Source organism: Sabethes cyaneus, chromosome 2, assembly GCF_943734655.1.
Source record: "Sabethes cyaneus chromosome 2, idSabCyanKW18_F2, whole genome shotgun sequence".
In the NCBI taxonomy this organism is placed as follows: domain Eukaryota; kingdom Metazoa; phylum Arthropoda; class Insecta; order Diptera; family Culicidae; genus Sabethes; species Sabethes cyaneus.
Genome location: NC_071354.1, coordinates 37,783,499 through 37,799,366, shown reverse-complemented (window position 1 = coordinate 37,799,366; position 15,868 = coordinate 37,783,499). Strand labels below are relative to the sequence as shown.

General features: G+C 42.6%; 1 protein-coding gene and 1 pseudogene across 1 annotated transcript; one reads left to right on the top strand and one right to left on the bottom strand.

Moving 5' to 3' along the window:
• Nucleotides 1-10,117: 10,117 nt before the first annotated feature.
• On the bottom strand, nucleotides 10,118-12,238 carry LOC128735299 (prohibitin-2-like; annotated as a pseudogene).
• Nucleotides 12,239-12,317: 79 nt separating this feature from the next.
• Nucleotides 12,318-13,940, top strand: LOC128737189 (trafficking protein particle complex subunit 12). The gene is made up of 2 exons (XM_053831778.1): nucleotides 12,318-12,471; nucleotides 12,537-13,940. Exons 1-2 carry the CDS (start codon nucleotides 12,384-12,386, stop codon nucleotides 13,862-13,864), a joined length of 1,416 nt encoding a protein of 471 aa, XP_053687753.1. The 5' UTR covers nucleotides 12,318-12,383; the 3' UTR covers nucleotides 13,865-13,940.
• Nucleotides 13,941-15,868: the final 1,928 nt, after the last annotated feature.

Sequence of the window (15,868 nt, the reverse complement as noted above, 5' to 3'; positions counted from 1 at the left end):
AGAATATGCATTGTTGGATTGTTGCGCTCTTTGAACGAATTTTGACTGCCATGCTCCAGCGCAGCAATCAAAGCACTAGTAATCGTTTCGTGTCCAGAAATGTGTGTGGCCTTATTTTGGATACAGTAGCGACCACGACAGTACCGAATTCGACTTTGATTTAGGAGAAAAAAAAGTAGCTTAATCGCGCCGCAACTGTACCCAACCACACTGTCACTATCTTGCTGATCGATAGCACTCAAAACCGATGAAACTAGATCCACAGAATCACAATCCAAAGCCATCCAATACTTGAGCTAAAACTGTCACCGTCAGACGAAAGTTTACCGGTTCCGGCCGGCAGCGCAGACGACAAACTAACACCGGCCGCGGATAGTTGTTTTTTTTTTCTCCGCGACACTCGCTAATGCGCCGATTGCATCGCTCTTTTGCTCCGAAACGCTACCATCCTACGTCGGTTTTGCCTTTGCCATCGTCATCTCGGGAATCTCGGCATGCTGGTGGCTTTGAACAGGAGAGCGAACAGTTCGCCTTGCTGTGAGCTGATTTGTTTTTTAGTTGACCATCCGCTAGAACTTGGTCTATCTCGGTTAATCTTCGGCAGCTGCTATTGTTATCTGTAAAAATGATTTACTTCTATAAGTGACTTTGTTAAAATATGTGAACAATGCTTAATTTAAATATCAATAATTCTATTCAAACGCCCACAAAACACTATTTATGACAATTTGTGAAATTAGACGCCTCCAAGAATTCGTTGTGCATTTGATGCAGAATGAAAGCATTCCAGTTTTGAATTAAACTTACCATTATTGCCAGGACGGTACGTAACAAGTGCAGAAAGTTGCTAGTCTGGCAAGCTTGATTTCAAGTTCCAACATCATAGCATGTGGCGCAAAAAGCAAAGCTCACAGGCCAGAATGAACTCCTTCGCGCAACAATGCGACCAAATTCCTTTCCTCGACGGATAAATAAAATAGAGTCAAGTATTGCATTGCAGTAGGCATTTGAAAGAATGGGTTCTAAACCAACGAATACGGTTTGATTGTGCTGTTCAAAGTCGAAATACCCACTACCGAGCTTGCTATATTTTATCTCCACACGACGATAGCAACGGGGAACCAATATTTTGCCTTGCCTTTTGCCTAGAACCTTTCTGTACCTTACCCGCTGCCGGTGTTGAACTCTGGCTTGTGGCCGATTTTTTCCATAATGCAGGGAATTTAATTTAGAAACGATGTTTTCGGATTCGGTGCATAGACAATGGAGCCTCGGCTCTTCATGGAGGCTGTAATTTCAGGATTGATTGACTTTGGCCTAAGATAGTCGCAGTGCATACACAGGGTGGCAACTCAACCAGGTAAAGACCAGGAATTTTTTTTCACCAGGAAAAACCGGGAAAAACCAGGAATTTTCACCCAAAACCAGGAAAAAAATTAGATGCTTGCTGATTGCTTAATTACTTGTGTGGCCATGTCCGTTGGTTCGGCCAAAATTAAAAAGTCTGCTTTCTCAACTGTCGACGGTCATATGCCCTGACTTTCACCTGTCGCTAGGAGAGGTTTGCATCAATAGTCTGAATCAATTGACTGACGTTGACGGCGTAGCCCGCCATTAGGCTCTAGGTTTGCCTCTTCTGCTCTCCCTATGGATTACATTTGAGTCCAGGTTTCCTGCAGATTTCTTTCGATTCTCTTCTCAAAATATGTCAGATCCACCTCTACCTACGGTCCCAAATCTCTGTTTCTATCTGGCGCTGGTGACCTCGATCAACGATCGAGTGTTAGACCACTAAGCCCGAATAGTGTATTCAGGCAACGATTAATCAAGACCTGCAGTTGTCTCCGCTGATAGATACGCACTACGTCTCGCAGGCAATAGACCGGATTTCTCGTTAGAATTGAAAATCCGTGTTTGAGTCGGTAAAGTGATCTGATTTGAGCACCAAACTTTCCAAAGTAAGATCCAAAAAATCACCGCTAGTCATCCTGATTTGTGTGTTTATATCGGTCTTAGTACCACCATCTGGGGTTGTCTGGCTACCAAAATCTTCCACCTCCTCAACCTCTACTGTGAAATTGGAGGAATTGTTATTGTTCACTCCCACTGACTTGGTCTTTGCGACGTTGACTATGGTCGCAAAGACCTGGAATTGTAGCAGAGTCCATCTAAATTTCTCTGCATATCATATTGCCATTGGGAGAGCAAGAGAATGTCGTCGGCCAGCTCGAGGTCATTTAATTACTCCATTGTCAAAAAGTTTCAGGGTAATCCTCGGTCAGGTTTGGTATCAAAGCCAATTAAAATTTTATCCATAACGACGAGGAACAGTCGCGATGAAGGTTTGTAACCCTGTCTCACTCCTGTAGCAACCCTTTTAGGGCTCACAGAAGGATCCAATCCACCGGAAATGTTGCAGTTTCTCAGATATTGCTGAAGAGTTGATGCAACATTTGCGATGGCGATACTGGGCAAGCTTTCAGCATCTCGGCTAAAATACAGACTATTCCTGGTGATTTACAAGACTTCATATATACAATTTCTATTAATGACGGCACCTCCGGGTTGACACGGTCGATGCGACGTACTGTGGGCATCACGCGCTGCTGATTTTTTTAGTCTGCAGATTTTGAGACTCGGAAGAGTTGTTTAATTGTTTAGATGAACAGTTAGGCTTGTCTCGGTCGGTCGGACGGTCGATCAGTAATTAGCCAGCTCTGCCCGTGGCGACATGCTCGCATTGGTGCTAACTCCACTAAGGTAGCAAAAATTTTCTACAATAAGTGGATATGTCTGCTGGTAGTGACCCTCTTCAACTAGTTAGTTGACCCTGGCTCTTTTGTCGCGTTTACAGAACTTCTGAACAGCTCTTTCCAGCTTGGAGTATCATTGATGGGTTGCTGTCTCAGTCGCCCTGGTTCGTGCACACTCAATCTTGGTTTTCGCCGTGTTTGGAACCAGGATACGATCGTTTTTATTGTGTATTCGCTCTGAGCCTCGTAAGCCCCTTGGACCTCGATTAGTTCCAGTATTTGGAGCTACAAGCTGCTAGCTTTTCTTACCCGTTGTGCCAACTGGCAAGACAAGTTGTTGGGCAAGGGTCTGTGAAGTAATCTAAGGCCACATTCCGCAACTCTTAATTTTACAAAATTGAATAGCAAGCTCTCAATTCGAGTTACAGAATGACTTAAATTTTAAATAAGTACGAAATTTCTCTTTAAAGTAGTTAATCGTACTAGATTGAGTTAACTTATGGAAACGGGTGGTTTCAATCCTCAGAAGGTATTTTTGACTCGGGTGGCACGTTCTTCATATTTATTTTGGACATTTGTGCCTCGCCGCTTTGGCTTCTCATCATCATTTCCCTGATGGGAAGGGAAACGGATCAGGAAGAATGGAAGGGTTTGGACGGGGGAAAGAAAACTTCACAAAAACATTTAAATAAAAGAAAACCTATACTCCCGTATAGAGATGCCAATACTGGGCGGTATTTCGAAAACCGGTTTTTCGGTATTGATGAAAATCGGTAAAAGTTAATAATCGAAAACTACATTTGAAAATTTTATGATTTAAAGCAGATCTTTCCATAATCAATGGTACTCAATTTCTTTCGGCATAACTAATTGACTAGTTCATTAAAAAAATTAAGTTTTAAAACGCGAAGAGAATTTATCATGTCGTCTCTTAAACGAGAACAAATGTTAATGAATAAATTCTAATGAAAAAATTTGCGGAGGCAAAGAATTTTCATTCAGTGTCCTCGGATAAAGGAAGTACCTTACAGAATTTTACTAGCAAAACATCCTTGATGTCTTGAAGAATATTACAATGTCATTTGTTTTTAAATCACGAATAGGGCGGTTAATTATAAAACGAATAAATTTAAATATATTAACTTTCTCTGAAATTCTACCAATACAGTAAATCGTTTACGTTTCGTTGGCTGGTAAATGGCTTGGTAATGCGTACCATCGGTGCCTTGTACACTGGGCATAAAATAGACCCCACAGTGGTTCATAGCCTCTTACCTAGCAACTCCTACCCCAACCTCCTCGTGGTACCAGCCGGGATACGAGCAACCTCGGGTGGAGATCGGGTAACCAACCCCGGTGGAAACTAAGGTCGTATACTAACCGGGAAGGAACAAATCTTCCACATGATTGTGAGGAACGTGCTGCTCGAGCCAAAGATGCTGATACCTGATACCTGATGAACCGGGAAGGAGGTAGTGAGTCTCGGCACTATAAGATGGCAGCCCCATCACGAGACTCGGTAGTGTTGCCCCAGTACGGCTACACACCTAAACAACACAAACTAACAACATTCAAGCATATACGGAACGGAATATTCGACATCGACCTAGGCGACGGAATAAGGACGACGAATGGAGACTCGGGACTTGGAACTGCAGATCGCTAAATTTCGCAGGTTGCGAGCGGGTGCTGATTGAACAGCTGGAACCCCGCAAACTCGGCATCGTAGCTCTGCAGGAAATCTGTCGCAAAGGAGAGAAGGTATAGAAGATCCGTGGCGAAAAGGCCCAGTTTTACCAGAGCGGTGGCGCCACCAACGAACTGGGGACGGGCTTTGTAGTGCTGGGCGGAATGCAGGATCGCGTGATTGATTGGAAGGCGATAACGAATGTGTGTATTGAGGATAAAGGGCCGTTTCTTCAATTATAGCATCATTAACGTGCACTGCCCGCACGAAGGTAGACCCGACGATGAGAAAGAAGCGTTCTACGCGAGGCTGGAGGCAACGTACGACAGCTACTCGTCACGGGACATCAAGATCGTCATCGGGGATATGAACGCCCAGGTCGGTAGGGAAGAAATGTATAGACCGGTGGTAGGACCCCATAGCCTGCACACCGACACAAACGATAACGGCCAACGATGTATAAACTTCGCAGCTTCTCGAGGCCTGGTGATCCGAAGCACCTTTTTCCCGCGCAAGGATATCCACAAAGCCACCTGGAGATCACCTGACCAACGTACAATGAACCAAATTGACCACGTACTCATAGAGGGCCGGTTCTTCTCTAACATCACGAACGTACGCTCCCGTCGGGGTGCGGATATTGATTCTGACCACTACCTAGTAGCAGTACATGTGCGCTCAAAGCTGTCCACCGTATACCGGACACGTCAAAGCCGCCCTCCTCGGCTGAACATCAGGCAGCTAGACAACCCAGATAACACAAAATCGTAATAGAAAGTTCATAATAAATCGTTTTCATGTCAATTTCACATTGGAATTGTATAATAATTAGAGTATATCAAATCGGAGTGAACAATAAGTTGTTTTGCAGTCGTGCGTGCCTTCATATACAATTCATGACTGTGAATTATAAAGCAGTATAGACGATTGCAATATTTGATTATATCTTAATCATATATTCAGGAGTATTTAGTTGCGTGTTATAAAAACTACGCAAAAAAGAATTACAAATAATTGTCAAAGCTTTCGCACGTATATCGCCTCCACTTTGGTACATATATGTTCTTATATGGCGTGAAATATAACTTTTTCGTTCAGATATGATTTCGTATATCTCAGTTGCAATCGAGATATACAAACCAAATGGTTTACTGGGAACCCACAAGCTGCCGAGAACTACGCGCGAGTACTGAATGAGGCACTTCCTTCTTCCGAGGAGTTAGGTGCTGCAAACCTCGAAGACGGTTGGGGCAGAATACGTTCGGCCATCGGAGAGGCCGCTACCGCGGCACTAGGTATTGAGCCTCGGAGTACACAAAATGATTGGTTTGATGGGGAATGCCAACAAGCGGTGGAAGAGAAAAAAAATGCTTGGAGAAATTATCTAAGTATTGCCACTAGAGAGAACCTGGCCAAGTACCGACGAGCTAGGAACCAGTTGACCACGATCCTGAGGAGAAAAAAGCGCCAAAAGGAGGACAGAGATCGTGAAGAATTAGAGCAACTATTCCGAGCTAATGACACGCGCAAGTTTTATGAAAAGGTGAACCAAACTCGAAAGGGCTACACACCGAAACTTGACATGTGTAGGGACGAGCGAGGGAATCTAATTGCAAACGAGCGCGAGGTGGTCGACAGGTGGAAGCAGTTCTTCGATGAACACCTCAATGGCGAAGTAGCAGAAGGAGGCGGAACGGAAATTAACCTAGGAGAGCCCATGGAAGATAGTGATGTCCTAGCACCTGATCTCCAAGAAGTCCAACGAGAAATCAGGCTGCTGAAGACCAATAAAGCCGCTGGGAAGGACCGCCTACCGGCAGAGCTTTCTAAACATGGCGGAGAAACGCTAGCAAAGGCTCTACACTGGGTTATTTCTAGGATTTGGGAGGAGGAAAAGCTACCGGAGGAATGGATGGAAGGAGTGGTTTGTCCCATCTACAAAAAGGGTGATCGGCTAGACTGCTGCAACTATCGTGGTATAACGCTGGTAAACGCCGCCTACAAGGTGCTCTCCCAGATCCTGTTACGCCGGCTGTCACCGATAGCACAAGGTTTCGTAGGGAATTATCAGGCGGGTTTCATGGGGGCTCGCGCAACTACGGACCAAATTTTTACTATCCGACAGATCTTGCAGAAATGTCGGGAATACAACGTGCCCACGCATCACATCTTTATTGATTTCAAAGCAGCATACGATACAGTCGATCGAGATAAGCTATGGCAGATAATGCACGAATACGGTTTTCCGGACAAACTGACGCGACTGATCAGAGCTACATTGGATCGAGTGATGTGTTTCGTACGCATCTCTGGGACACTCTCGAGTCCCTTCGAGACGCGACGAGAGTTGAGACAAGGTGACGGTCTATCCTGCATGCTGTTCAACATCGCTCTTGAGGGGGTGATCCGACGAGCGGGCATCGAAACGAGAGGCACGATTTTTACCAAGAGTAGCCAACTTCTAGGCTTTGCAGATGACTTCGATATCATTGCCAGGAACTTTGCGACGGCGGAGGCAATCTACGCCAGACTGAAAGTGGAGTCTAGAATTGGGCTAAAAATAAATGCGTCGAAGACCAAATACATGAAAGGAAGAGGCTCAAAGGAAACAAATGCGTGCCTCCCACGGACGGTAACCGTTGACGGCGACGAACTAGAAGTGGTAGAGGAGTTCGTGTATTTGGGATCGCTGGTGACCGCGGACAACAACACTAGTAAGGAGATCCAGCGGCGCATCCAAGCGGGAAATCGGGCCTACTTTGCCCTTCGTAAAACACTACGATCAGGAAGCATACGCCGCCGCACGAAGCTAACAATGTACAAAACCATTATTAGACCGGTAGTTCTTTATGGACTTGAAGCCGTGACGCTGCTTACGGAGGACATACGCGCCCTTGCCGTGTTTGAGCGGAAAGTGCTGCGGACGATATTTGGCGGAGTACAAACTGAAAGCGGAGAGTGGCGGAGGCGTATGAATCACGAGCTACAGGCACTGCTTGGGGAGACTCCCATCGTACATCTAGCGAAAGTTAGCAGGCTACGGTGGGCCGGACACGTCGTAAGGATGCCGGACGACAGTGCGACGAAAATAGTCCTCTTCAACAACCCCACCGGCACCAGGAACAGGGGGGCCCAACGTGCACGATGGCTCGACCAGGTCGAAAGCGATTTGTGACTTCTGAGACGACTAGGAAATTGGCGACGAGTGGCCCAAGACCGAGTTGAATGGAGACGAGTGCTTGAAACAGCACGAGCCACCCCGGCTCTATGCTGCTGAAGAAGAAGAAGATACCGTATACGTTCCGCTCGGCACTGTTCGCAGCAGATTAACCTGTCAGGCGGGCGCTTTTTAACTAGAAGCACCAAGACTAAAACTAACCGGTTCCAAACAATTTTTCTGGATTATCTCTGGGAAATAATAGCAATCTGGAATATCTCTGGGGAAATGGATCCAAAATTTGCTAATATATTTTTGCATTGAAGGTCAATCTAAGGTGGTTCTTTGAAGACAAGTTGTATAAAAATCGATCAAAAAATAGTAAAGATAGAGCCAAAAGTGTAACACCAAGTACACTAATTTTTGAAGTCCCGGCGGGAACGTAAAGGTAAAAGTAGGTATACAATAAGCCCGAACCTACACAATTGTGTAGGTATGAAAAACAATGTGCATAATTAAGTTGTAAAAGTTATTTCCCGTAAATTTTTAATTAGGGTAGATGATCCATTAGTTGCGCCACTAAGCACAATATAACTTCATTTTGCTTGTGTATTGAGGTATATGCTTCAATTAATGCTTGTGGGATATAAATTTATTAAATACAAGGTATTTGTCACAAGGCAAGACAATTGCTTTCTTTGTACGAGAAGCTTTATAAAGTAAAAATGAATTTTCCGATTCAATTATATTGTACCAACAGTTGCGCTAAAGTTTCCTTAATTAAGTTTGATGTTCCTTTAATTGTGTTATTTCATATACATACTAGGTTGCTAAGTGAAAAAACATCGTAGCAAAACTATAGATGAGCGCCTATAGTTGTGCGCTCCAACTGCGCGTTAGATTTTGGAAAATTGGCATTTTAGCAAATAATGCTTTAATTTTAAATGGTGTAGTCTAACTACCAATACTTCTAAAAACCTGTTTTATATAATGAATGTAATTGTTTTATCTAAAATGCTACGGTGACGAAAATATGCATTAATAATGAATAGTAGCGCAACTATTGGTACTACCACAACTATTGGATCAACTACCCTTCATCAATTAGAAATACTTATTACCAATAATTTTAATAAGAAACGACAGATAAAACTTTTTGCTGTTTTCACAAGATTTTGAAGACTATAGACAATAATTAATCCAAACACAAAAGAAAACTTCTTTTCAGCTATTTTATATTTTTTCTACGAGTTATACGATGTATACACAAGAGATTGGTGCCATATATGTAAAAGTACGACGTTTAGAAAGGAAAGAAAAAAAATTTAAAGGTAGTCATGTCTCACCTACACAATTGTGTGGGCTCGGGCTTAAAGGGTTAAGATTCCTGCTGCTATTTTAACGATACTGGCGAAAAAGATAATTTTTCATGCTTCCATTATCACAGAAAAACTAAAAGCATTTTCTGATGCTTCATTAACTGTTCGAATCTAAATTTGTAGTATGCAACATATAAATGTTAATTTCTAGTACATCTAAGCATTGAAAAAAAAATGTTTCAATAAAATTGACAGCAGTATGTAAAACAGAGTAACAGAGTGCTTTATATGAAAAATATATTCTTCTTGTGGTAGGATTATTTTCAATCCTCGAAAATAAGCGACACATTAAAGTCACAGTTAGCCGCCATTCCTCTTGCATAATTGTCGAATTCTTGAAACCAATAATTATCAGAATGATAAACCTTCAAAAACAAAAAAGTTCGATTCAGAATTCCTGTTGCTTCAGAAACTTTGTCCTCATACCTTGCTGCTGCATCGAAAGATGAATCTGCTGATTGCTGATTTTAAACAGATTCGAGAATCTTCCGAAAAATTTATAATTAATTTTATAACTTCAATCGACCTTCCTACCCCGCTTATCTGAGTGTTTTAATTGTTAAGTTCTGTTGCAAATAAGTTTTCATCAGAATAATCAAGGCTGTAATTTTGGATAATTGTAACTTGGGGTTTTTTGGTGGAGTACAAACGGAAAGCGGAGAATGGTGTAGGCGTATCAACCATGAACTTAGAGAGATCCACGTAGTAGATCTGGCGAAATTCGGGGAAATACGGTGGGCCGATCACGTCGCAAGAATGCCGGACTGTGCAGTAAAATCTGTTCTCACCATGATCTTCATCGGCATTAGCAATAGAGGGACCCAACGTGTTAGTTGGCATGACCAGGTTTAAGCCGATTTGCTTCTATCGAGACGCTCAACAAATTGACAGCAAATAGCCCTGGATCAAATACAGCGCAAAAATTACTCTGGACACAACACGTGCCATCCCGGCTCTTTGCTGCTAAAGAAGAAGGAGGAGAGAATTATATTAACCTCTTATTTATTTAATGCTCCAGTTTTTTTAATGTAGCCGAAATGGAACACCCTCAAAGTGGTGCTCCAAGCAACTGCTTGTTTTGCTTAAGGGAAGCGCCGGCCCTGATCATTTGCCTTCCCCATTTCATACCCGGTATGCCAAATTATTTCGTACTTGACACTTTCTTGGACATATCGTTGAACTCTGCATCTGAGATGTTCAGCATCAGAAAGGTGGAAAGGTAGAGACTGCTCTGCGAGTTGACGATCGTACGTGCTATGTACAGAGCGGCACAAAGATTCGTGCTTAACTTCAGATAACCTGGATTTTGACTAGCTATCAATTCCAACATTTTGGCCCAAACTTCGCTTAGAGTCTAATGCTTAGACCGACCGACATGTCGTGACTGGTGCCGCTACAATTCATCTGACTGAGGATGCCTCCTGTTTTGGCTTTTTCGGTTGTACTATGGTATATAGCATCATGGTCACACTCCGATACTGACAATTCGGTTGAATTCATTACTAGCCCTTTCACTGGCGAGATCGATTTTGCGCTCTAAGAAATCAGAGAACCCGCACCAAATGATTTATTATCTTTCTTAGGAACAGAGCTATCGGCTACGACTGGTATCTCCTGGAGAAATATAAATTTCTTGAGACCCGAAACATCGTGACCGTTTCAAGTTTTATACAGATTCTCGATCTGTTTCAGGGGTAACTTGTGCGGGGCTCAAGGATCAAAAGAGTTCTCCTCGTCTGATCCAGAACCGAACGAACGTTTCATACAATTAAAACGCTGCCGTCTCAAAGAGGCATCTCTTGCATTGTGATCAATGCTGACCTCCGATTCATTCATCTTTTCATCCACCTGTTGTTGGTCCTGTAATAGAATAATAATAATACTAAAAATAATGCAACCGCTGCTAAAAATGTGACATCGTGAAAAGTGCAGAAGCGGTCCAAAAGTTCTTCTATTTCTTTGGGTAAATTCGGTGGGAATGTCAGCACGGTTTGGGCATTTTCATCTTGTTTCCGTTTTAAACTATACGGCCGTCAATGAAACTGATACCGGAAGAACTTTCACTTTTTAGTATTATTTTTTGCTTACGTACCTGGCAGTCTACTGGTCTACTGGAGAGCAACAAAAAATGACAGCTAGTGAAATTTTTTTGTACTCGGGTTTACAAGGTTTACAATTACCTATTATATTATGCTTTTTACAGTAGGTACTGATTGCTGCTTGAGCTTCCAATACTGGATCGGGAGTATCCATGAACTGCGTTTCATGCGGTTCTACGTTGGCGGGTCCCAGATAGCAAACCTCACTTGCTGTCCATTTGAACTGCTGAGTGCGCACACACTGAGGGGGGAATTCGCCATTTTGTTAATTCTATCTTCACTTCAGCTCCTCCGTCGGCTTGAACAATCTTCTGCTGTAGCTCTTGATTTGCACGTTCAACCAGGAAAAAGGCCCGTTGTGCCTCCTACTGAGCAACCTGCTTACTTTAGACGGCAGCCGTATATTCCTTGCCAAAGCTAAGATTAGGCAGCGAAGCATCAATGTTGTCTTTTGCATGGTCCACCAGCTCACGACGGGTCAGAAGAGATACTTGTTGATGCTGAGTTTATGAAGCATTAAACTTGACCGCCACACACTTCAGTACTTTGTTGCAAATTCAAGGAAGCACTTTCTCCTCGTTATCCAATCTCAGCTGCCGAGACATTGTTGGCAAACGAATAGCATCCGGACACCGGACTATTTAAAAAAAATGTCAAATTATTCAAAATGTCTAAAGAACACCGTGACAGTAACTCACATTGTTTTCGGTTTTGTTTATCAGCCGTCACGGTTACAACTCACCTAAAACAACTTCGAATTCCGTATCCGAAATAAACTTGACTCTTGTCTGTAGAATCGAGAATCGACCTCAATGTTCAATGACATTTCTTGCTGTCACACGCTGCGCTGACACTGACGGTTGCCGCCAATAAAAAAATCTTGCAGCAAAAAAATCTCGCTTGCATTTTTGCAGTGAATGCAAATGATGTAAAAAGCTAATGCAAAATTGCGAAGTGAGTCACCCCTAGCACTGACAGATAATTATCATTCCAATTTTGACATTGTCGCCACTCTGTATATAGTCACTCTACAAAAAGTAACTCTCACTTGTTTTGTTTACATTTGCGACATTCGCCCTTTTGTTAATTCTATCTAGAAATGCGTCAAAAATAGTGTTGTCAAACTCAAATTGGAAATTACCTTGACTTTCTCGTGTACACATCGTAACATTTTAGTTTCTCAGCTGGTTTTGCTTAAATTTAATAGCTGTTAAAACCTAAATGAACGCATTCCTGTTTTTAAGTTCACTTTAAAACTTATAGGAACAACTTTAAAGAAAACAAGTAATTTTAAATTTTTTGGTAAAAATGACCGAAAACAAAGAAGACTCAGTTCTCAGTCAATATTTCGCTAACGATCCCCCTAGTTTTTTCGACCATCTGGCAGAGAAAGAAGGTATTTGGATTAAAACGTACATTTTTTTTTGCTGATAGAACTGAGTCACACCTCATATTATTCAGGTAAAACTTCCTCCGTTATTCCAGACGCATATGCGTCCTATGATTTTCTGCACACATTGGATACCAAATCGAGCGTTCCGGACAGTGTTCGCGATTTGTGGAAGCTTCCCGTGATTACATCCGGCTCTTCCGTCGTACTGACTATGCCCGGTGTCAGTGTCGCCACGGATTTGAATGATCCGGTGCAAGAAGCTGTTAGTTTCCTGATCGATCCTATTGAAGCTCAACATCGTAAAATTATGTCCCCGAATGATGTGACACAGGATGAGCGTGGCTTGCGAGAGCTAATCGACCATGGTTGTTTTCGATCTGCAGTCAATCTAACAGCGAGATTTCTAACTATCAAGCAGCAAGGATTTGGACGGGCAGGTTATTCCGTTAAGCATTCCCCTAATTCGCTGCAGCTCTGGTTCACTCGCCTGGCTCTGCTGATTAAACTTGGCCAGTTCGATATAGCTTGCATTGAGGCTGAACCTTTTGGATCTTTGAATAAACCGGATGTGTTCTACGAGTTTTACCATCCCGATATGCACAGCGATAAAAAAGGTTCAATGGCTCCGTTTTCGTTTCGATTGCTTCTCGCGGAGCTACCGATCTATTTGGGCACTCCCAGAATCGCCTTAGACAGGCTGACTGAACTTCTGGCTATTACTAACCAAATCAGAAGCTATTTCGAGCGATTATCGGCTAGTTCTGCCACTAAAGAAGCGATCAATTTTTGGCAGCTGCGAGAAAAACGAGTTTTACATTCCATAGTCAACTGTTCGCTTATGGTAAAGGATTTTAGTCTGGCCGATCAATTGATTCGGCAGCTGTTGGAAGCACCAACTGCTTCGGCTGACGAGAAACGGGCGCTGCTGTCGGCGTGGGGTCGCATGCGGTTACAATGTGGAGATATTTACGGCGCAGAGAAGAAGTTTTCCGAAGCGAAGCGATTTCGGGAAGACCAAAACAGTCAGGACGTGCGAGAGCTAATCGATCGTGGTTTGCTAGCGGTAGCGCAAAACGATTTCCAAAGCGCCCATGGGCTGTTTCTGAAGGCATCCGTCTTGGACGATACGAATACCATGCTGTATAACAACATGGGCGTGTGTCTGCTTTATTCCGGCAAACTAAAGGAGGCGATTAAAATGTTCGAAAGTGCCGTCCAACGCAATCCCAAGCTGGCATTGAATGAGTCTCTTCTGATAAATCTGTCCACACTGTACGAGTTGGAGTCGAATAATTCCAAGGAGAAAAAGATCGCTTTGCTCAAGCTGGTCAACAAACATAGAGCTGATTTGAGCGTGGGATTGGATGTTTGCCTGAAATTACAAACAATTTCGTAAGTACTGGAATGAAATAATTTGAAAAATTAAACACAGTTACTAGTTTAGGTCGTTTTTTTGTGATAATGAAAGTATTGGATGTAAACGAATCAAAATTAAATAATGTTTAATTGAAACCAAATGGCATCTAGAAATTTTTTGGATTCAATAATTCATTCGATCGGGCAAATATGTTCCGGCACGGCTAGCGTAATATAAATCATTGGATGTGCGCTGAGAAAATGATACGGTTTGGGAAGCTAAAAAGGCCATTTTTGTGATTTTTCTTGAAACAACGAGTCTGATTTTGTTACGAAGCATTGCAGTTTTTACAGCACCGTAAGTTCAAGGCTTTATTCAGCAATATTCTAGATAACGATTAGTTCTACAAATGCTTCATACATAATGCATCCCAAGCAACAATTTGAGTTTCGTTGCACTCTTACGATGGTATCTGTGACCAATTTAGGTCATGAAAACCATCACCAGAGCGTAATAAAACTTTTATTGTTACTTGGGATACATTGTATCAAATGCACAAAATAAAACCAAAATGAGCAAATCAAGTCTGCGGAAACCGAACAATTTTAACAATGAAATCTGGAGGGATTGAATAGCGTCGTTAAGAAGGGTAAGCCCTTCTGAGTTTGATGCTCCCTAGATTGGTAACTACGATATGGCGCATATACTGATCGGGTTGTTCATTGAAGACAGCCGTACTTGTCAGATTATCCGACCAACAACTGTATGCGATTTGCGGGAGGCGCTGCCAAAGCACCACTCTCGGTCGACGCTTTCGACGAAGATCCATGTCTATGTGAAAATTGGTCGTTAAAACAAGTAAATGTGACTGACCATGTAGGTGAAAATATTCATCTATCGTGCCCTCTCTCAAGTGTGCGTCTACTGACCGGCAGAGGTGGTTCGATCACTTTGACTCAATTTTGATTATTTTGATTCATTTGACAGTACCGTCTCAGCCGAGCAAAATTTGGCAAAGTGAGACAGTTTCGAACTTTGTTATGCATTACCAAATGCGAACACAGTAACATTCTATCTCGTCACGACTTTGAGATATTCCAAAAATAATCAATATGCTCGTTATAAGTGCCATCTATCGTATCAGTCCCGAATTTTGTTGTCCGTGGTCAGATTGATGTCGTCCAGATAGACAACTTTGTCAAAGACAGGAACCTTTAGTCCCGAGATATTAGAGATTCTAGTATCGAGATTCTAAAACCATTTAATTTGGTCGCCATTTGCGCCATTTAGTGAATCAGTCCTCAAACTTTATTGTTCATTTCCAGATGCGTCTTAACTAGATAAACAACTTTGCCGAAAACCGCAACCTTCTATCTTATGCCAGTCCTGAGATACTGACAGTATTATTCGCCATGCACTCAGTACACGACACGACCGCTTACGTAACTTTTTTTTAGCGCGACCACTCTAGGGTTAAAGAAAAAGTATAGCGGTTTCAACAGTGTTTTTCGCAGCTGCACGTTTTTGCACATGTGACTGCCTTCCATTTATGGGCAGTTTAGTTTGGACGCATTTTTCTTCAACCCAATCTTCGCTTGAGTTTTAGTTTGTTCAGCCACCACCACAGATGTTGTTCTATCGACAATATCCATTTCATCGGCAAAGCAGACAAAGTAACTAGATTTGCTGAAAATTGTGCCTGTGTGTTGCTCCGTTCATAACATCCTGTAGCGGCATGTTGAACAGCCCATATGAGGGACCATCACGTCGACAAAGTCCCCTGCGAGGTTAGAATAGCCATGATTTTACGGTCGATGGTATCATACGCAACTTTGAAATCAATCAATCAACTGACGAGTTAGGGAAGTACAACTAGCAGACTCATCATCTTTTTGTGGATTTTAAAGCGGCATGCGATTCAGTCAAACGAAATGAGCTGTGGCAGTTAACGCTAAGACATGGTTTTCCTACAGAACCAGTTACGTTGATTCGTGTAACGCTGGATGAGTAAAAATTATGAGTCAGAATAGCGGATGAGACCTC